General features: G+C 57.3%; 1 protein-coding gene across 6 annotated transcripts in view; it reads right to left on the bottom strand.

Annotated features, from left to right (window-relative positions):
* Positions 1-20,609, bottom strand: part of WIZ (WIZ zinc finger) — a 28,476-nt gene extending 7,867 nt beyond the window's left edge. For 2 of the 6 annotated variants that reach the window (XM_012457766.2, XM_064381710.1), the window contains exons 1-5: positions 19,111-19,537; positions 18,761-19,025; positions 6,923-7,246; positions 1,473-1,643; positions 51-554 (exon numbers count right to left, since the gene is read on the bottom strand). In XM_012457766.2, coding sequence (XP_012313189.1) covers positions 51-554; positions 1,473-1,643; positions 6,923-7,246; positions 18,761-18,965 — 1,204 coding nt within the window. In that variant the 5' untranslated portion in view covers positions 18,966-19,025; positions 19,111-19,537. Of the gene's footprint in view, positions 1-50; positions 555-1,472; positions 1,644-2,904; positions 3,173-6,922; positions 7,247-8,949; positions 11,079-12,972; positions 13,046-18,760; positions 19,026-19,110; positions 19,538-20,450 lie in introns of those variants that run through there. The other 4 variants (XM_064381708.1, XM_064381709.1, XM_012457763.2 and 1 more) reach the window with 4 other exon arrangements.

Here is a 20,609-nt window from a genome sequence, read left to right as displayed (position 1 = left end):
TGTCCCTCCCAGCGCCAGAACCTCCCTCGGCTCTTGGGACCCACACTCACTGAGGTTCAAGGGCCCCTCATCCTCAGACTGAGGCCACTGTGCCTTTGGGGAGGCCGGCCGGGGGCTCAGGGACAGCTGGGGGGTCTTGTCCTCAGGATTCTTAGGGGTAGGGGAGCCCGCCAGGGCCAGTGGTGTCTTTTTGAGGAGCGGAGAGCTGGGCGGGTGGCCCAGGCCCTTGGCCGAGAAGCCAGGAGGCGACTTGATGGCTTTGTTGACAGCAGGGGCATCCAAGGGCTTGGCCAGGGTGAGCAAGCCGGGCCGGGGGGCCCCAGCGACCACCTCCTTCAGCGAGCTGGACTTCTTAGCCAGGCCCGGGGGCAGCCCAAGGTGGGCATCGGGCAGGCCCTTCTGCTTCACAAGCTCGTAGAGGAGGTCGATGGGTGCGCCGCTGCTCTCTGACTCCGCCACTCCCAGCTGCCGCAGGTGGGAGCGTGCGTGGCTGGACAGGCCCTTTCGGGTCTCAAAGCAGGCGCCGCAGACCTCGCAGGTAGTCAGGCTCTGGGCTGAAGGGCAACACAGAGGCCGGGGGAGCAGGCTGTGAGGCCCGAGGTCCAGCTCTCCCGCTTCTCCTCCCCCAAGAGTCCCACTCACCCAGGCTCCATGGAAGTGTTTTGCCTCCGTCAGGCCCCCTAAACCTCACAATGACCCTAACAAGGCAGAGATTAGCTTGTCTGCTTTGCTGATAAGGGTTAGAAACTGAGGCTCAGAGAGGGACAAGTTGTGCCCAAGGGCACACCACAGGATGCAGAGTCCTTCTATCATCCAGCCAGTGGGACATCTTTCAGAACTCTGACCTATTGGGAGCCCTGGCAACAGGTTCACACAAATGCTGACCTGCCAGCCACATGCTTCACTGAACTAAGTTCTAGCCACCATATGCGGCTCAACTCCTGCCCAAAATACTGGTCTTTGCAGTCTCCTGCACCCTCTTCCACAGAGCCTTTATCCTTGCCTATCTGCTTCTCTGTCCCGATCCCCCAACTTGAATGACCCTCAAGAGCAAGGGCCAAATTCATTTTGCTCCTTTCACCTCCCTGGAATCCACCCTAGCACCCGTCACTAGTCAATAGCAACCTTAGGATCAAGCAGACAGAAGACATGGTGTCATGGGAGAGATCACACAGCTAGCAAAGTCCAGATTCAGCAAATGAGCTGGGTCTGAGCATGAGCTCTGGACCACCATGCCCACTGCTTCTCTGGATGCCATTCCCTCGCCCCGTGAGGGTGCAGCTCAGGGCCATGAATGCCCAGGACAGTGTTCAAGAGAGAAGACAGCTGAGTGCCAACGATGGTGCCTCAAGGAGCCAGAGGGAAAACTGCAGGCAACCTGGGGTTCCACGTTAACCTCAAGGCATGAGAGTGCCCCTGTGAGTGTCACCAGCCTGGCCAGCATCCCCTGCCATGCCACCTGGGCCACTCACCCTTGAGGTCCTGCAGCTCCTGTTTGCTGCCATGAGGAACCTCTGCAGCCACTTTGCTGCTCAGCCGACTGGCCACCTGCTCCAGGGCCCCAGGGACAGGCAGGCTCTTCTTAGGGAGCGAGGGAGAGCCCAAGTCCATGGCCACCATTGCGTTTTCCTCAGAACCCAGGCCTGTGGGGTTGGGGAGACAGGCTCAGGCCAGGCAAGTTTCGGGCTGTCTATCCCCAGAACTAAGAAGATGGCCTTCTTATCCTTGCTGTCTGCTCTCACTCTACAAGGCAGCCCACCCCAGGAAAGCTGAGGTTCCACCCACAACCCCCAGCACCAGTTCAATGCAGGGACACTGAGGCTGCCACTGACAGCAGACACCAGCAGCTGCTTCCAAACACCATGGCATGGACAGATCCCAGGTGTAATGCAAATCTGAGCCCAAACTCCCATCCTGGGGGATCTCAAAGAAAAGATCTCTTTGGGCAGCACTTGTGAGGGAGAACATCTGCTTGTCTTGAGGGTGAGGGTGGGAGGCAGTCAGAAGGAGAATTCAACAAAACACCAGGGTCAGGAGGCTGGAGAGGCAACACAGAGGCAGGGAGCCAGGGAGCTAGGGACAGGGAGCACTTGTGAGGAATCTCCATCAGACAAGACAGCTGGGGCTGCAGAGACAATGGGGGACAGGGTGGCCTACTCATCAGAAGCTGAGCCCTAAGTGGGGTAAGGTGAGAACCTGGTGTCTGCGCCTACAGCGACCTAACTGCAGACAGAACGGGTTGGCATCACATAACTTTGTGTTAAGTTTCTGAGGCATCTATCAGGCCGAAGCTTCCCTGGGTGAGGAGTGTGTGGCAGATGGAACCAAGGGCGAATTTTCTGGTCTAGTTTTTCAGAGGAAGGGGCCTGGAAGGCCCGTTGAACTCCAAGTTTAGAGTTCAGAGTATGGCAAAGGCTCAGAAGATGAGGGAACTGTGTGCCAATGGGGCCTTGGAGGCGCTCAATAGGAATGTAACGGGGCAGAGGGCCAGGTAGATTCTATGCTCAGTTTGTCTCGCAGAGGCAAAGAGTAGGCTCTGAGGACTGGGACACCGAGGACTTTGTCAAAGTCTCCGGGTGGGGTGGGCGCGTCTGTCAGATGGGGCAGGGCCGAAGTGAGTTTCCTTGCCGGACGGACCGGAACCGTGGCAAGAGACGCTCCCGGGGCTCCAAAGAGGGCAAGGGACATCTGTCAAACAGGGCAAAGGTCTCGAGGAGCGGCGGAGGTGTTTCTGAGCCCTGGGACCCTGCGAACGGCGACAGAAGGCCCTGGGCCCACGCGACTAAAAGGCCTGAGGGAGGGGGGGCGTCCCGGAGACTGGACGGAAGGCGTTGGAGGCGGCGGCACCGGCAGGCGGGATTCCGACCTTCCCCTCCCCGCACCCTCCCAAGAGCGGGCTCTTACCCGGCGCGGACGCGGGCCCGGGCCCCGGCCCCGGCTCCGGCTCGGCCTTGGGCCCGTCCCGCGGCGGCGGTGGCGGTAGTGGCGGCGGCGGCGGCGGCGGGGGTGGGGGCGGCGGCGGCAGCGCAGGGGGTGCCGCGGGGCCCGGGCTCGGGGGGCTGGGCGGAGGCGCCCCCGCGGGCGCGCGCTCCCGGGCGCCCCCCGCGCGCGGCCCCGCCGCCGCCTTGCTCTCCGCTTTTGTCACTCGGCACTGGGCGGTGGAGGCGGCCATCTTGGCTCCGGCGCACGCGGGGCGGCCGCCCCAGGCGGGAGCAGCCGAGCGCCGAGTGCCGAGTGCCGCCGCCACCGCCGCCGAACTCGCTCCGCCCCGCCCCTCAGGGCGCACCCAGGGTGGTCGGCCGAGTGCCGAGTGCCGAGCGCCAAGCGCCACGAGCGAAACCTTTCGTCTGGGCCCTGTGGGAGGAGACCTGCAGCTGCTGGAAGCTGCCCGCGCACCCTGGCTCGCGGATGCATGCACACTGGGTGCCCAGTGGCCTCCAGCCGCCGTCCCAGCCCAGTCCCTGGACATCTCCACCCCTAGGATGGGAATCTTACGGCCTCACTCAAACCCCGTTAAACAACGTCCAAACTCTTAAGGGCCCCGACGGGCGGAGCTAGGACCTGCCCCAGGACTCTGCCCTAGGACCCTACCCCATTCCCTTTCAGGGAAGTCTCCACCTCCGAGTCGGAGATCCTAGAAAACACCTGATCTCCAACCACGAGAATTCCTTCAGTATCATCCTGGTATCCAACCGTCCCCCGACGGTGCTGTTCCGCGGACCTAGGGAACCCCACACGGCCGGCACCACATTTCAATCACTGCCTGCTTCTCTCTCTGATTATCCCCAGCTGTTCCTTGACAGTTGGGTGGGGCCAGAATCCGACCGTTGCCCCGCCCCCACCCTGGCACCCGCCCGCTCCTGCCCACTTAGGGAGGGGGGCAGGCTTCTAACGATAGGGCCAGTGCCCAGACCTAGCCCTAATGTTGTACTTAAGGCAAGGCTTCCAGGATCTTTCCAATCACTGCTTAGCCGCGAACCCTCTGCTTCCCAGTTATTCACTGAAAGACTGGTCATAGCTCGCCCTCCCAAGGACAAGGCCAGGGCAGTGCCAAACCTGCCTCCTCTCTCATCCGTAGGCTGACTCCTTATACCCCAGTGCCTCCTGCACCCCTAGCCATCCTCAGAGCTAGCTCTGTCTCGCAGCCACCCCTGAGACACTATAAACCAAGCCAGATGTCGGTGATCTGAATGCCCAGAGGGCAGCCTTTAGAAAAAGCAAGAAGCCTGAGGTCAGGTTCCCACTCTGCCTCTCCCTGAGGTGTCACCTCACCCAACCTCTGTCCTCTCTGCACCTCCAAGGAGAGGGGGTTTTGATAGCCTCACCCTCTCCTTTGCAGCCTCAATAGTGCCCTTCAAATGGGCTTGTGAATGGGTCTGACTGAGTCCAGAGTACAGGGCTAGGTAGGACCCCGGCAGCTGCAAGGAGGAGTAGTACAGAAGGGGCCAGATGCGGTGGCTCATGCCTGTAATCCCAGCACTTTGAGAGGCCGAGACGGGTGGATCGCTTGAGTTCGAGCCCAGTCTGGCCAATATGATGAAATCCCGTCTCTATTAAAAATACAAAAAAAATGAGCAGGGAATGGTGGCAGACACCTATAATCCCAGCTACTTGGGAGGCTGAGGCAGGAGAACTGAACACTTGAATCCAGAAGGCAGAAGTTACAGTGAGTGGAGATTGTGTCACAGCACTCCAGTCCCTGAGTTACAAGAGAGAGACTCCACCTCAAAAAAAAAACAACCAAAAAAAAAAAAACTGCGCACGGTGGCTCCGGTCTATAATCCCAGCACTTTGAGAGGCTGAGGCAGGCAGATCACCTGAGGTTAGGAGTTGGAGACCAGCCTGGCCAACATGGTGAAACCCCCTCTCTACTAAAAATACAAAATTTTCTTAGCCAAGTGTGGTGGCGGGTGCCTGTAATCCCAGCTACTTGGGAGGCTGAGGCAGGAGAATTGTTTGAACCTGGGAGGTGGAGGTTGCAGTGAGCCAAGATGGTGCCACTGCACTCCAACCTGGGCAACAGAGCAAAACTCCATCTTTAAAACAAACAAACAAAATAAAACAAAACACAAAACAGGAATAGTACCAAATGAAGCCCCAGCCTCCAGCAGTTCTGGAACGATTCCCCCTGTTCAGAAACTCTCCATTCCTCAGAGACCAACTACTTTTCACAGCCAAGTTCTCTGCCTTGTAAAGGCTCCTGCAAAGTCAGGCTGTGCAAGACTGGGCCCTTCACCTGTCCACTCCCTCTGTGGTGCCCAGTCCTGGGCTCCTTCACTAAATAGGACTTAATGGATTTCCAAGCCATCCTCCACTAAAGACACCACCAAACAAGCTGCTCAGAAGTCCAACTCTACAGCTGTGTGACTGTGGCAAAGAAGATGACCCGTGGTTTCCTTATCCTTAAAACAGGGACTTGACTGGGTGTGGTGGCTCACGGCTGTAATCCCAGAACTTTGGAAGGGTGAGGTGGGCAGATCACCTGAGGTCAGGAGTTCGAGACCAGCCTGGCCAACATGGTAGAACCCCATCTCTACTAAAAATTAAAAAAAAAAAAAAATTAACCGAGTTTGGTGGCGTGCGCCTGTAGTCCCAGATACTCAGGAGGCTGAGGCAGGAAAATCATTTGAACCCAGGAGGCGGAGATTACAGTGAGCAGAGATCACGCCACTGCACTCTAGCCTGGGGAACAGAGCGAGACTCCACCTCAAACAAACAAACAAAACAGGGACACAATAATCTTAGCCCCACAGACTTACACTGAGGCATAAATGAGATAATACAGGTTAAAACCTTAGCACAGGGGTGAGGCATGGTAGCTGAGGCCTCTAAATCCCTGCACTTTGGGAGGCTGAGGCAGGAGGATTGCTTGAGCCCAGGAGCTCAAGACCAGCCTGGGCAACATGGTGAGATCCCATCTCAAAAAAACCTAAAATTAAAAGACCTTAGTATATAGCCAGCATTTGATAATGGAGGAGCATATCAGGTCTACCAGACAAAGCAAACATTGGTTGAAAAATCTAGACTCTAGGCTGGGCGCTGTGGCTCATGCCTGTAATCCCAGCACTTTGGGAGGCTGAGGCAGGTGGATCACTTGAGGTCAGGAGTTTGAGACCAGCCTGGCCAACATGGTGAAATCCCATCTCTACTAAAAACTAGCCAGGCATGGTGGCGCACACCTATATTCCCAGCTACTCAGCAGGAGAATCTCTAGAACCTGGTTGGTGGAGGTTGCTGTGACTGGGATCGTGCCACTGCACTCCAGCCCAGGTGGCAGTGTGAGACTTAGACTCAAATGAACCCAGCTCATTTCGACTTTTTAACAGCCAGACATGACCAGTGGTTGTCCCTGCAGGACCGTGCAGGTATCTAGAGACCATTTCCAGCCATCATCTTGGAAGTTCTATGCAACAATGCTTCTTAAGAGAGATGAAGTCATTAACAGCAAAGAATCTGGAACCCGACTGCCTGGGTTTCAGATCCCTGTTTTCCCCTTTCCAGCTGTGTGACCTCAGGCAAGTTAATTAAACTCTCTGTGCCTCAGTTTCCTCATCTGTAAAGGAGAAGAAATAATAACACCTGCCTTATAGAATAGTTGTGAGGATGTAAATGAGTTCATGTTTGTAAAGTGTTTAGAATGCTGTCTGGCTCCCAGTAAAAGCTCAGTAATCATTTGTCAAAGTCACTGGCAGGAATGATAGGGAAAAACTGGATCCAGAAAGAGACCTGGCCCAGATCCTGAGTGAAACAGAAAGGACACCTACATAGCAGGATCGTTGTAAGGAGAGTTGTCAACATACTTTGTGAAGTGACTCAAAATGCTTCCAGGAAGCCAAGTGGCTGCCCCTCCAGCCTCGCCCCTCCAATGCTCTGGGCCCCTGGGAAGGATGGGGCTCCAGCATAGCCCGCCCCCTCCCCTTACCATCTCCATAGGCTGGCCCAGGGTCCTCAGCCCAGGTGGGTGGAAAGGGCACCGTGAGAGGTAAGCGGGGCCGACGGGAGGTCAAGAAGCTGCCAGGCAGACCCCCAGGCTCTCGGCCCAGGGGACTGGGGGGCTGCTCAGAGGCAGAGGTAGCCAGCAGCTCCTGCAGGATGTTGATGGGTGAGACGGTGAGCTCCCAGTTGGTGATACCAAAGTCACGCAGGTGGGCACGGGCGTGGCTGGAGAGGCCAGCCCGTGTGTCGAAGCCAGCCCCACAGAAGTCACAGCGCATCAGGCTGAAGGTTCCTGGGTCAAAGTTGGCCACTGTGGAGAGAGGACAGGACTGCCTGAGGTGGGGAGGGGGCTCATGCATCCTCCCACCCCATTCCAGGAAGCCCAGCCCTCCCAGATTCCCCCTTCCCACATCTAGCACCATCAAGGAGGGACCTCTCCTGCAAAAGCCCTTCTCCAGGGTCAGGTGCAGTGGCTTACGCCTGTAATCCCAGCTCTTTGGGAGGCTGAGGCAGGAAGATCTCTTGAGCCCAGGAGTTTGACAGCAGCCTGGGAAACATAGTGAGATCCCACCTCTATAAAAAACTTAAAAATTAGCTGGGTGTAGTGGTGCATGCCTGTAGTCCCAGCTACTCAGGAGGCTAAGGTGGGAGGATTGCTTGAGCTCAGGAGCTCAAGGCTGCAGTGAGCTATAATTACCTCATGACACTCCAGCCTGGGCAATAGAGAAAGACTCTGTCTAAGAAAGAAGGAAAAGAGGCCAGGCATGGTGGCTTATGCCTATAATCCCAGCACTTTGGGAGGCTGAGGTGTGCAGATCACCTGAGGTTGGGAGTTTGAGACCAGCCCGACCAACATGGAGAAACCCTGTCTCTACTAAAAATATAAAAATTAGCCAGGTGTGGTGTTGCGTGCCTGTAATCCCGACTACTTAGGAGGCTGAGGCAGGAGAATCGCTTGAACCCGGGAGGCAGATGTGGTGGTGAGCCGAGATTGTGCCATTGCACTACAGCCTGAGCAACAAGAGCAAAACTTTGTCTCAAAGAAAAAAAGAAGAAAGAAAGAAGGAAAAGAAAGGAAAGGAAGAAAAGAGAGAGAAATGCATCTCCAGTTGTGGACCTGCCATCCTCTGTGAGCATATTTGATTAATAGCCTCTCGTGCCTATTTTTACTCATGATCACCCAAGTGCTGTAAATTAAATATTTGTTGGATGAAGAAATGGACAAAGGGACGTAATGCCCTCCACTGGGAGCCTTCTCTGGGCCCTGCAACTTAAGTTAGGGACTTTCTCTCAGCTTCCCCAGCCTCCTGGTTCTCCCAGCTTTCCCCACATCTCAGCCCTGATCACTCAGTGTCTCACTGCCTGCTTTCCTGGCTGTCCACCCCTTTCCCCCCACCCCTAGTGTAAAGACACACACATGCGTGCGCACGTGCATACACACACAAACACACACACACACACACACAAATACCATACTGGCACCTCCCCAAGTGGGCTTTGTGTCTGCCAATGTCAGAACCACCCAGGGTGCTCCTATTGGAGACAGACTTCTGGAATCAGAGCCTTGTCCCCTGGGAACCAGCAAACCTTACAGGCAGCCCCAGGGGGTTCTGAAGCTGGCTGGGGTGGGGTGGAGGCGATCCCACCACTCCTGGACTGGGCCACGAACTCCAAGAGTCCAAGAACTGCTATTCTGTCCACTGCTGTGTCCCCAAGTCCCCAGGACAGAGAACCTTGCTCAGTAAATATTTGTTGAATGGAGGAGTGAATGAAATTCTCTGCCCGAGGCTAACTCCTCTACCCATACTCTTTCCTCCAGCGGCTGGAATGGCCAGGGCATTGGGGTATTCCCATACATGCACCAACGGGGTGGCCTTTATGGCAGCTCCCAAGTCTCTCAGGAGCAGAGGACCCAATGCCCCCCTGCTTGGCGCTAAGGGAGAGAGAATTTAGATCGAGGGTGTGTTGCCCAGCCCTGTGTCTCCTGGGCCTTTTAAAGTGAAGCTGCCCTACCTTTTTTCTTCTTCTTCTGGAAGGAGAACCTGCGCTCAATGGCCTTCACTTCCTCCGCCGAGATGAAATGCCTCACATTGTAGCTGACGCCCACGCGGTTCAGGTGGCCCCGGACGTGGTTGGCCAAGCCGATGCCGTTGTGGAAGCGATCGGGGCAGTAGGGGCATTTCCGCTCCTCGTGCTTCAGTGCCATGGCTGAGTCGCCATCCAGGAGTGTGTCCAGCCCCAGGGGGCTGCTCAGCGGCGCATCCAGGAGCAGGAGGTCCAGGGGGTGGGCACCCGCCAGCCCCAGCTCCTCGGGCTGCAGCCTCGGGGGCACCCTGGCTGCTGCCATGACTTGCGGCCCCAGCTTGGCCACCAGCACGATGGGCACCATCCCTCGGAGCTGCTGCTGCTGCTCCTGCGTGGCCTCTGCTGCCTGCAGGGCTTCTCGGAAGGTCCGCTTCAGCTCCAGGGCTGGCTGCGGGATGAGGCTGGGGGTGGCTATCGGGGAAAGGTCCATCTCGGAGGTCAGCATTACATCCTCCTCTTCCTCCTCTTCCTCCTCCTCCTCTTCCTCTTCGCTCCAAGGGCGCCTCCGTTCCCCCAGCCCTTGTGGGTGGACGGTGCTTTTGTTTCTCCCGAGCTGTAAGGCATAGGGGGTGGATGCTAGCGCCGAGGGAAAGGCCAGCCTTCCAAGAGGCCTCTGGCCCATGCCATGCGGGAGTGGCTTTGACAGTGGGAAATCTCTCATGCCCAGCTGCTGGCATCCTGGGCCAAAGGCCAGGCTGGGGTCGTATCCAGTAGTGTTCTCCCGCCACATGGGGGCCAAGGGCGGCTCAGCTTTGCCAAAGTAGTCCACAGCAGTGTCAGGGAAGCAGGCGTGAGCATCCTGGCTAGTGCCTGGCTGGCTGGCAGGGTCCTCCTCATAAGCCTCACTGTCCTCCTCCCAGTGGGGACGGGCGTGCACCAGCCTCACGTGCTCCCTGAGCAGGCTCTCGCTGGGAGCTGGGAAACCACAGAAGATACAGGCGCTGAGGCCCGCAGCAGCAGCTCTGTAGGGCTGATAGAGGAGGGTGCCGGCCTCGGGGCTGGGGCTGCCAGCCCCGCTGCTGCCTCCAAAAGGCTCCTTGGCCGTCTGGCCTGGGCGCTCACGCACGTGCAGCTTGGCATGCTGCACGTAGGCCCTGGAGGAATTGGTGCCAAAGACACACTTGGGGCACTGTAGCCGTGCCTCCCGGCCCTCATCCCCTGGCACTTGCTTCAGTTTTTGGATCTCCTCGATGATCTTCTCCCGGGAGGCCTGGTGCAGCTGCCGGTGCCTCTCCAGGGCAGCGGGGTCAGCAAAGGCCCAGCCGCACTCTCCACAGGCCAGCGGGGCTAGGTCCGCAGGGGGCTCCTGGCCCGGGGCTCGGCGGTGCTGGCTCATGTGCTCCAGGAGGTGCTCCTTCTGCTTGAAGTAGATGCTGCATTCGATGCACGGGAACACAGCTGGCTCCTCGTCCTCGTCCTCATCCAGGCTGGCCACCCCTTCGGCCACCTCCTCCAGCAGCTCACACAGGTATGCCCCCGTCCGGATCGGAGGCAGTAGCGGCTGTAGCCGCTCTACAGACGCCTCCGAGTTCACCGTCCAGGTCTGCGTGGCCACCTCTGAAGCCGACGTGGGTAGGCCCCACTCGGAAGGCTGGGCCAGTCCCTCGAGGTCCTCCAGGTCTTCTCTGCCACCCACCACCGCCATGTCCAGCGTCTTCGGGGTGTCTTCCACTGGCACGAACACCCTTCTGAAGGGGGCAAGGGGAGTCGGCTGGGCAGGCAGGTCCAAGGGCAGCACTGCATCCTGGGGGGACCCTGGCTCATCCTCATCTTGGAGCCAGTCAAACCTGGGGCGGCCCCGCAGGTGCTTCTCCAAGATCCTTGGATCCCCTCGGTGATGCAAGAACCTTCTAGAGCTCTCTAGCTCAGCGTGTGGTTTCATGGTTCTCACAATGACTGAGTCCTCGAATCTCTGCTCAGATAGGATGCCCTCCCCAGCCTCCTGGACAAGGGGGTGCTCCCAGGGCCCCTGGACATCAGGGGTGCCTGGGAAATGGCCCAAGAGATGGGGTGATGGGGAGCCCGGCTGGAAGTCCAGGCTGCCTCCATCCCAGCAGCTGCAAGGAAGTGCCAATGGGGACAGGTTAGCCAGGGGCCGCAGTTTACTTCCTAGGGTGGTGATGGGGGTGCTCCCACGCAGTTTGAAGCAGGCCCCAGAGATCCAGCCCGAGAGTGACAGGGGTGTGGAGGTGAGGGTGGGAGGTAGGGAGAGTCCATGTGGACCCTTCCGGACCTATCGGGTCAAATGCCAGGTTCAACTCCTAGGAGGCACCTGTCCACAGAGCCTAGCCCCGCTGCATCGTGGGGGAATGTGCGGAGACCACACCTGGGCCACACGGGGATGTGGCCCCCTATAAGAAGTCTGGTGGCGACAGTCAGTTCTCATCTCTCCCCAGGGAGGACCCAAGGCTCTCATCTGTGCTCCAGGCTGCTTCTGTCTTGGTCTTCCCCAAACGGGTGATTTTACTAATTTAGCTTCACCTCTGCCCCAGATCTGGTGAAAGTTGTTTGTGGCAGAACAGTTCAAAGGAACGTTCTTTTTCCCCTGCATCTCCCCCTCCTTGGAAGGTCAGAGTCAGGAGAGGCTGAAGATCCCTGCTCAGCCTTTGGCCCCAGTGATCAGGACCTTCAAGGGTCGGGGGCGGGAGTGGGGTTGAGGGAGGCAGGATAACCTCTCTGGGCCTCAGTTTTCCAATCCTAAAAATGGGCATCATTCCCAAGAACTGGGAACCCCTTTGTCCTTATGCAACATCTGTGGAGCTTTCTCATAGCCATCATCAACAAAAACTTCACACAAGGCGGGTGCTTATTTAAAGGCTCACAACCACAACCTTTCAATGACCCCACAGGGTGTAGGGTGAAGATGACACAACTCCGTGCTTGGGAAGTACTTTGTTTCACCTCATGCCTGGCCCAGTGTGGGTTCTTATTATGATCATTCATGATCGGTTCCCCCTTCCTTTGCAAGATCCTGCCTCTATTGGGAGATTCCAATCATGCTCATGGAACAGATGTGGAAACGTTCCATCCAGATGTTGAGTGGAGACCATAAGGTCACGTTTCTAAGCTCTATCAGTGACATGTGATACTAACAGGACCATCCTCCTAGGGCTGTGGTGAGGATCCAGTGGGGATAAACATATGTTCAGAGCTTAGCTCATAGCAGCTATTATTAATTAATTAATAATATTATTGGCCAGCTGCAGTGACTCACGCCTGTAATCCTAACACTTTGGGAGGCTGAGGTGGGTGGATCACAAGGTCAGGAGTTCAAGACCAGCCTGGCAAACATGGTGAAACCCTGTCTCTACTAAAAATACAAAAATTATCCGGGCATGGTGGCGGGTTCCTATAATCCCAGCTACTGGGGAGGCTGAGGCAGGAGAATCGCTTAAACCCAGGAGGTGGAGGTTGCAGTGAGCCGAGATCGCGCCACTGCACTCTAGCCTGGGTGATAGAGTGAGACTCCGTCTCAAAAAAAAAAATTACTATGACCTATTAGTACCTGCCAAGTCATTTAATAAAGGGTAGGGACCATCAGCAGATTCCTGCCCTCACCCAATGCCCCTTGGACCCTCAAGTCGAATTCATGAGATGCATCTTATGGACTCCATTTTGCAGATGAGAAAACTGAGGCCCAGAGAGGGCTAGTATCATTCTAAGGGTCACCTGGCAGAGGGAGGACTCCAAGGGTCCAACCTCCAGGCTCCTGCCCATCTGGGCCTACTCCTGGCAGGGATAATGAGAGTTGATCCTCTGTGTTCATCCCAGACCTCCCCCAACCCCTAGCATACACCCAGGGGCTTGCCTGCTGGGAGCTGCCTCCTTCTCCTGCCTGGCTTCCTGATTCCCTCCTGTCCCCTTCTCATTCCCTAGGGGCTTCTCTCGGGCCTGGGCATGTCCTGCTTGCCCCCCTGCCCTCCCTGAGGTCAGGGCCAGCATGGCACTCACCAACTGCTGATCCGATGGGTGGCGGAGGTGGCACGGGGGAGGGCTTCGCTGAGGTCGGGATAGGGCTGCCCGTCTGCAACAGAGAGGGGAGACCCTGAGGGGCTGGGGTCCCCCTGGCCGGGGCCCTCCACACCCCAGCTCCAGGAGCCCTGCCAGGTGCCTCAGAAGGGCCCTGCTGGCTCCCAATCCCTCTCCCCGAGAGGCCCGTGGCCTCTGCCATCCTGAGCCCTGAAAGGGATTTCTTTGGAGGAGTCCCCTTGGCTCTCCTGGGGGACTCCAGGGGCCTGCTGCTTTCCAACCGTCCTCTCTTTCCCCCCACCCAGCAGCCAGGGTGGTTTTTTACAAGCCTCACCCTGGTAAAAACTCACCTGGCTTCTCATTATACGTATAATAAAAACAAGACTTTTTGTTTGTTTGAGATGGAGTCTCACTCTGTTGCTGAGGCTGGAGTGCAGTTGCACAATCTCAGCTCACTGCAACCTCTGCCTCCTGGGTTCAAATGATTCTCCTGCCTCAGCTCCCTGAGTAGGTGGGATTACAGGCATGTGCCACCATGCCTGGGTAATTTTTCTATTTTTAGTAGAGATGGGTTTTCGCTATGTTGGCCAGGCTGGTCTGAAACTCCTGACCTCAAGCGACCCACCCACCTTGGCCTCCCAAAGTGCTAAGATTACAGGTGTGAGCCACCATGCCAGGCTTGAAAACCAGACTCTTAACCACCACCTGCAAGGCCCTATGAGGTCAGACCTCTGCTGGTCTCTCCAACCTCATGTCTCTCTTCTGGCCTCTCAGTGCCTCCGCTCTAACTGCATGGGCCTCCTAGGGAAGCCCCAAGCCCACCTAACTCTTCTTGGCCTCAGGGCCTTTGCACTTGCTATGCCCTCTGCCTGGGGCACTCATCCCTGACCACCTAACTCAAATGAACCCCTGTGATTTTCTCTTTCAGCACCTATTTCATTTCTTTCTTAGCATTTTCTGAAATCACCTGGTTCTTTCTCAGGATGACTGCTTGCTGGGTCCTCCACTAACATGCAGTCTCACTAGAGCAGGGACTTTGTCGGCCTCATTTACTGTAGCATCCCAGCACCTGGCACAAAGCAAGTGCTCTGCAAATCCTTGCCAGATGATGAACGAGGCGCCTGTTCTAACCTGAGTTGCAGAAAGCCCGTCCCTGCCTTCTGTACCCTCTCCCAGGCCTATGTCCTAAAATCCAATCCCCTTCCGGGACCCCATCCCCAACAACACAGATGGAGCCAACTCTCTATTATCTGCCTGTGGAGCCAATGCCTGGAGCGACCACAGGAATCCTGGCCTGTGTATCCTCTGCCCGCCACGCTTGCCTGACGAGGGCGAGCTTGCCAATCGGGGAGCAGGCCAATTGCCCGGGCCAAGGTTAACACGCTGGGGGAACTTGTGCCCCGTCCAGGGCCCGACAGATGCAATTGTTGGATTAGCCTCAATTTGAGGATGGTCCAGAAAAAGGGATAGGGCTGGGGCGAATTCTTTATCCAATCCCTCATCATCCAGTTGGCCCAAGAAATTGAGAGCTGACTGTTGGGAGTCAAGGGATAGAAATGGAGATAGAGCGGGGAGGGGGTATGGTCAGAAAGGTGTGGTCACTAGCTGAGGGTCTTTCTTCTGAACTCAAGCGAAGGGTTGTGACTGCTGTGTGACCTCTGGAAGGTGAGGTGGGGAGCGGGTAATGGAAATCTGCAAAATCTACAGCAAAGTTTCTCAATATCAGCACTATTGGCATTTGGGGCCAGGTCATTTTCTGGGGTGGTGTCTGTCCTGTGCATTGCAGGATGGTGAGCGGCATCCCTGGCCTCCACCCTCCAGACGCCAGCACCTCCCCACCTCGGTCATGACAACGAAAAGTGCCACCGAACATTACCAAAGTGTGCCCTAGAAGGGGGAGGTGCATCACCCCCATTTGAGAACCACCGGGGTAGACTGACAGGCAGCAGAACTGTGCTTGGGTACAAGGGCTGGTTTTGCGATGGGGGTGTTAGAGAGGGCGTTCAGAGTTGGGAAAGAAAGGCATGGCCCAGCCAAGGGAGTGAGGCTCCCTGAGAAACAGGGTCTCTAGAGAACATGTGAGTCATAGATTTGACTATTTTCAGGGGAGGGCAACTGGTTCACATATAACCAGCACTAGTGTGACCTAGAGGTGTGGGTCTGAGGGTCCCGGGCATCCTGCTTCTGAGGTTCTGGGACCCCAAGCTCCCAAGATTCCGGGCGTCCCAGATTTGATGATTCTGCGATTGCCGTTGTCTAAGAATTCCAAGAGCTAGGGGACCGTGTGGCCTCTTTGTCTGAGCAATTCCAGCGAGACTCCTATTTTTAGTGGCAGTGACTTTGGAGGAAGCAGGCCAAGCAGGGCCCTGTGTCTGAGACACCTTGGGGGTGGGGCATCACCCAGAGGACTCTACAGCTGATGGGGATCCAGGAGTCCCTAAGGGTCAGATGAGGTGCCTGGGTTGCAGCCCTCAGGCAGTGGCCGTGCCAAGGAGCCCTCGCTGGCTCCTGCCATCTGGGGTCCCCGAGAGAGTGTGCAAATGCTGATGGCAAAGGGTGTCCGTGTGCAGCCTGAACTCCAGGTCTGGGGTCCAACTTGATAGAGTGGCCAAGAATCTAGATTCTGGAGCCAGGCAGATCCGAGTTCAAGGCCCTAGGGGTGCCCTGAAGGCCGTGCCTTTCCCACTCGATTTCTTCCTCTTCAGTAGGAATAGCCACCGACCCAGTCTTGCAGGGCCAGCGATGGGTGCCAGCAAGATCGAAGTAAATGCTCCATCCAGAGAAGTGCGGTAGAAGGGAAGAAGGCTGGTGGGAGGCCTTGGGGGCGGGGGTCAGGGCTGGCTCAGCGATGTCTCAGGGTGGAAGCCGGTGGCTGGACCCAGAGCCTCAGGCCTGGTCACTCCATGCTCTGATTTTCCCCCCAGGCTGGGGCCACAAGAGGGCAGAAATGATGTGTCATTTGTCCCTGGGTGCCCTGTCCCCAACACAATTCCAGGTATGTACCAGACTCTTCATCAATCCATACAGACCATCTCAGCCCCCTGAGTCTTTTCTGAACCTGCGAGGTCCAAATAGAGAGGTAGGAGCTGCAGAGGGGGTGTGGGAGCGCCTGGTAAACAGCCATAACAGAGGACAGAGGAGGCAGTGGGCACACCCATCCTGTCCAGGCAGAGAAGTCTGGAGGTGGCCACTCCAGGGGGCTCCGAGGGATGCGTGGGGATAGAGGAAGGCCCAGGCTTTGGGGTGGAATAGCAGCCCCAGAGCCTGTTCCTATTTATAGGCATCACAAGACTAGTAGGGCAGGTGCCTGTGCCTCGGAAGGGGATGTCAAGCGGGCTAAGAGGGCAGTGAGAGAGATGCGGTGTCCTAAACCCAGGCATTCCTCCAATGTCCAGGCCATGACCTCACTCCGAGTAAAGCCATTCCCACCCCTGACCCCAGCTGCTGAGGGAAACCTTCAAGGGAGGGCCTGGCCTCTGTCGGCAGCCACATTTCCCTCCTCTCCAAGCTATAAGACAGGTGTATGCATGAGACCCTGGGTGATTCCCCAGGGGAGTAAGAATGCACCTACCTGCCTGCTTTTCCCCTTTCTCCAGACCTGGGGAGTCTTCCAGGTAGAGAAGAGATGTCCAATCCCTTGGAATCAGACCCAGAGAGGACCCTGGGACCTCCCACAGCCTGTACTCTCAGGCTCCCACAAAATCAAAGGCCCCGCCCTGCCCTGGCCGGCTGTGCAACCTGGCACAAGATCCTGCCTGTCTCTGAGCCTGTTACTAACTCAGTTATTAATGACTTAGAGGAGGGGATTACTAAGTTTCCCTGAGAACTGATACTCTGGAGTTGGGTGTGCCCTCTGCCCTCTGGAGTCTCGCCTTGCCACCCCTCTGCCTGACACCTGCAGATGCCACCAGCTACCTCCAAGCCTCTGCATGTAAACAGCCCGATGCCTAGATGCTTGCTGCCTGCTTGGTCTGCTTCATTGTCCCTCATCCTTCTTCTCACTTCCTGCAGGAACCCACCTCCTGCAGGAACTCCCTTCCCCCAACCTGCTGGGTCCTTTCTTCAGCACAACCCTAGCCGCTGTGTCATAACACCTGGTGACATAACACCAGGTCATAACATGGTGCCATAACGTCTGTCTTTCCAGCCTCAGATGGTGGGGTCCGTGAGAGCGGGGATGGTGTATGCTCTGTCACCTCTGTGCCCCAGTGCCCAGCCCCTAGAAGGTGCTGTACATTTACAAATATCCAAGCATTTGCCGGGTGTGGTGGCTCACGCCTGTAATCCCAGCACTTTGGGAGGCTGAGGCGGCGGATCACCTGAGGTCAGGAGTTTGAGACCAGCCCGACCAACATGGAGAAACCCTGTCTTAACTAAAAGTACAAAAAATTAGCCAGAAGTAGTGGTGCGTGCCTATAATCCTAGCTACTCGGGAGGCTGAGGCAGGAGATTCGCTTGAATCTCCTCGCTCAGGAGTTGCACTGAGCCGAGATTGCGCCATTGCACACCAGCCCGGACAACAAGGGGGAAACTCTGTCTCAAAAAAAAAAAAAAAAAAAAAAAAAAATCCAAGCATCATGAGTGTGTGAAGGTGGCTAGAGTAGGTCAAGGATCTAGGGGGTGGTTAAGAGTGAGGGCTGTCAAGCCATGTTACTCCCTGGCTAGGTGACCTTGGGCAACTTATGTCGCAACCCAGGGTCTCAGTTTCCCTATCTCTGACACGGGATAATAATAACGAAGCCTCCTTCACAGGGTTCTTTGGAGAATGATAGAAGGTGATCATGCAAAAACCTTGGCATGTAGGAAGCCCTTGATGAGGTGTTTGGAGATGGTGGCAGGGTCTGACGCATCAGCCCGCTATTCTCCAGCCACACCAGCCTCCTACCAGGTCCTTGGACACATCAGGCTCTTCCCCACCACAGGGCCTTTGCACTTGCTATTCCCTCCACCCAGAATGCCCTTCCCACTGTTCACTCCATGCTCCATTCAAATGCCACTCTCTCAGGGAGGCTCTCCCGGTCTCTTAGGCATGATCCCAGTACTCTGTTTAATGCCTTCACAGCATCTGTCACTACCTGTCCTTCTGATATTTATTTAGTTGCTTGTTGTCCATTTCCCCTACTAGACTGTCAGCCCCCTGAGGGCAGGAATTCTTGCCTCTTTGGTTTACAGCTGTCTTCCCAGCACCTGGCGCATAGTCTGGCACACTGAAGGTGCTCAGTATTTAAAGAATGGATAACACATCTGGAGGTGGGGAGAGTGTGAGATACCTTTTAGCTGGGTAAACTGAGACACTAAGGGGTGGCCAGCATCCCTGACTACCCAGCTTTTCCCTAGCCACCACAGGGTCCAAACTGTTTTGGTCCATGGCTCAGGAGCAGGATATACCCAGACAACCAGAGGGAGCTGAGATAGACTGACAGAAGTGGGGAATACCTGTGGAACAAGTGGGCTAGGGACAGGGAGGTTGGGGTGCTGAGATGGTCCTCTGTACCCAATCAGTATGCTCAGAGGAGGGAGCCAGGCTGACCTGAGTTCAAATCCCAGCTTCACACCACCCAGTGGGGAGCCTTGGTCTCGTCACTGGCTCCCAGGGCACCTGTTTTCACAATCATCAAATGAGAAACTAAACAGAGTGCAAAGAAAAGGCAGAACACAGGCAGAATCAGCATCCCAGCTCAGTCGCTGCCGCACTAGGTGATTTGGTTCTCTCTGAGCCTTGGGGAATGAGCTGGATGCTCCCTGGGGGCCACAGGGCCCATCCTCTTACCAGAGATGCCACCTCTGCCATCCAGATTGTCTCGGGGGCCCTCCTTGGTGACAGGCAGGTAACGGGCAGACTGGAAGATGCCACCTTCCCCCTCAGCAGCCTCGGCCCCACCCTCGATGTTATCCCTCGGCGCCGGGCCGGGCAGTCTCTCTGGGCCTCGGGGACGATCTGGTGCAGCCAGGCTGCCCGCCAGGGACCCCTCCATTGGATTCTCTCTGCTTGGTTCCACTCAGCAGTTGGGCTGGCTCAGCGGGGCATTGTGGGCCTGGGGGCAGACAGAGGGAAGTGCTTAGGGGATGGAGGAAAGGGAATCTGCCTCAGTTTCCCCTCCCTCAAACCTCGGTCCTCACCTTTGCAGCTCACTGCCTCAGTTTACCTCCCAGCCCAGGTGAGCTGATGGTGTTGAGACCTTATCCACACACCTTCTATCCCAATGGCCCCTACCTTCAGCATGCCTCCATCTCTCCATCAATAACTACTCCCCTTTGTACAGATCCTGCACTGCCTCAGTTTACTCATGTTGACACAAGCATACTCAGCCACCTGGTTTTCTTCTATCATTAATCTTACCACTTCTCAAGACGCCTCCATTCACACACAGCTGCACTTTCCCCAGTCCGGCCCTCACACCCATGCACATGCACATCCTACTGCCATGCCGTTTCCTCGGCAAGAATCCCAGCCACTTGTACACTGCGATCCTATACACTGTGAGGAATCTCCCTTCATTATCCCTTTACTTTTCTCCATTGGGTTGTCCCACACCAACGATCCCTGCACTTTTCCCACACTCCAACCCTTCCCCCAGCACAGGACCTTAGGGTTCTCCAGCATTAACCCCTTCACCCCCTTCCACAACCACAGCCTCCAGTGACCCCAGCATTAACCCTTTCGCTTCTCCCCAACATTATCCCTCTTGCATACCCAGCCTGGGCTCCTCCATTCCCCCCAGCCCCCAACCAAGATTGCTCTAGTCCTCGGGCGAAAGAAAACGATGGGGCTCCTGGTCCAGAAATGGGGACCCTGGGGAGGGGGGGTTGTCCGCTCCACCTATAAATACCTTCAAGGTAACGGCGGAAAGTGAAGGGCAGGAATGAGGCGCCCTCCCCAGGGAGATGGTGGGGAGGCCGGGCCCAGGCAACCGGGGCGGGGCCGGGGCGCCAGGCCTGGTTGCAGGCGCTGCCCTCGGGGGCCTGGGGATTCCCAGGGGGCTTCTCCGTGGGCTGGCAGTCTTGGTGGGGGTCCCTACCCAGGCCCGGAGGAAGCACCTGCGGTTGTCCACCGGGTGGGCACTGCCCGCAGGGAACGGGCGGGACCGCAACTTCGGAGCACTTTGGCAGCGTGGGGAGGGGGCTCCCACCCGGACGCCCCCCAGGGGTCGCAGAGGTGGGGGCTGCGCTGCGCGGGTCCACTCCTGGGGGCCCCAGGGTCTGGGGGATGCGCCCTCCGCCCGTGCATCCCGGGGCGGGAGACCCCGCGGGACGCACCGAGGTAGGGGGAACACCTGCCCCAAGACCCCCGCCCCTCCCCCCACCTGCACGGCCCCGCCCCCGCCCAGGCCCCGCCCCTGAAGGCCCCGCCCCCGCCCCCGCCCTGGGGGGTCCCGCCTGGCCCGGCCCGGCCCGGGCCTCCCCCGCCCCGTTACGGCTCCGCCCCACCCGCGGGCTCCCCAGGCCGGGCCGGGCCTCACCGGGGAGGCGGCGCCGCCGGCCAGGTGCCGGGGCTCGGAGCTCCCCTCCTTGGTGTGGCCGTCGCTGCCGCTACCACCGCTGCCGCTCCCGGTGCCGGTGCCGCGGCCTCCGCAGCCGCCGCCGCCTCCACCGCTCGGGGGACATTGTCCCTTTAAATC

Source organism: Aotus nancymaae, unplaced genomic scaffold (assembly GCF_030222135.1).
Source record: "Aotus nancymaae isolate 86718 unplaced genomic scaffold, 86718_ANA_hifiasm-v0.15.2.pri h1tg000028l, whole genome shotgun sequence".
Classification (NCBI taxonomy): Eukaryota; Metazoa; Chordata; class Mammalia; order Primates; family Aotidae; genus Aotus; species Aotus nancymaae.
This window is presented reverse-complemented; position numbering and strand designations above follow the sequence as displayed.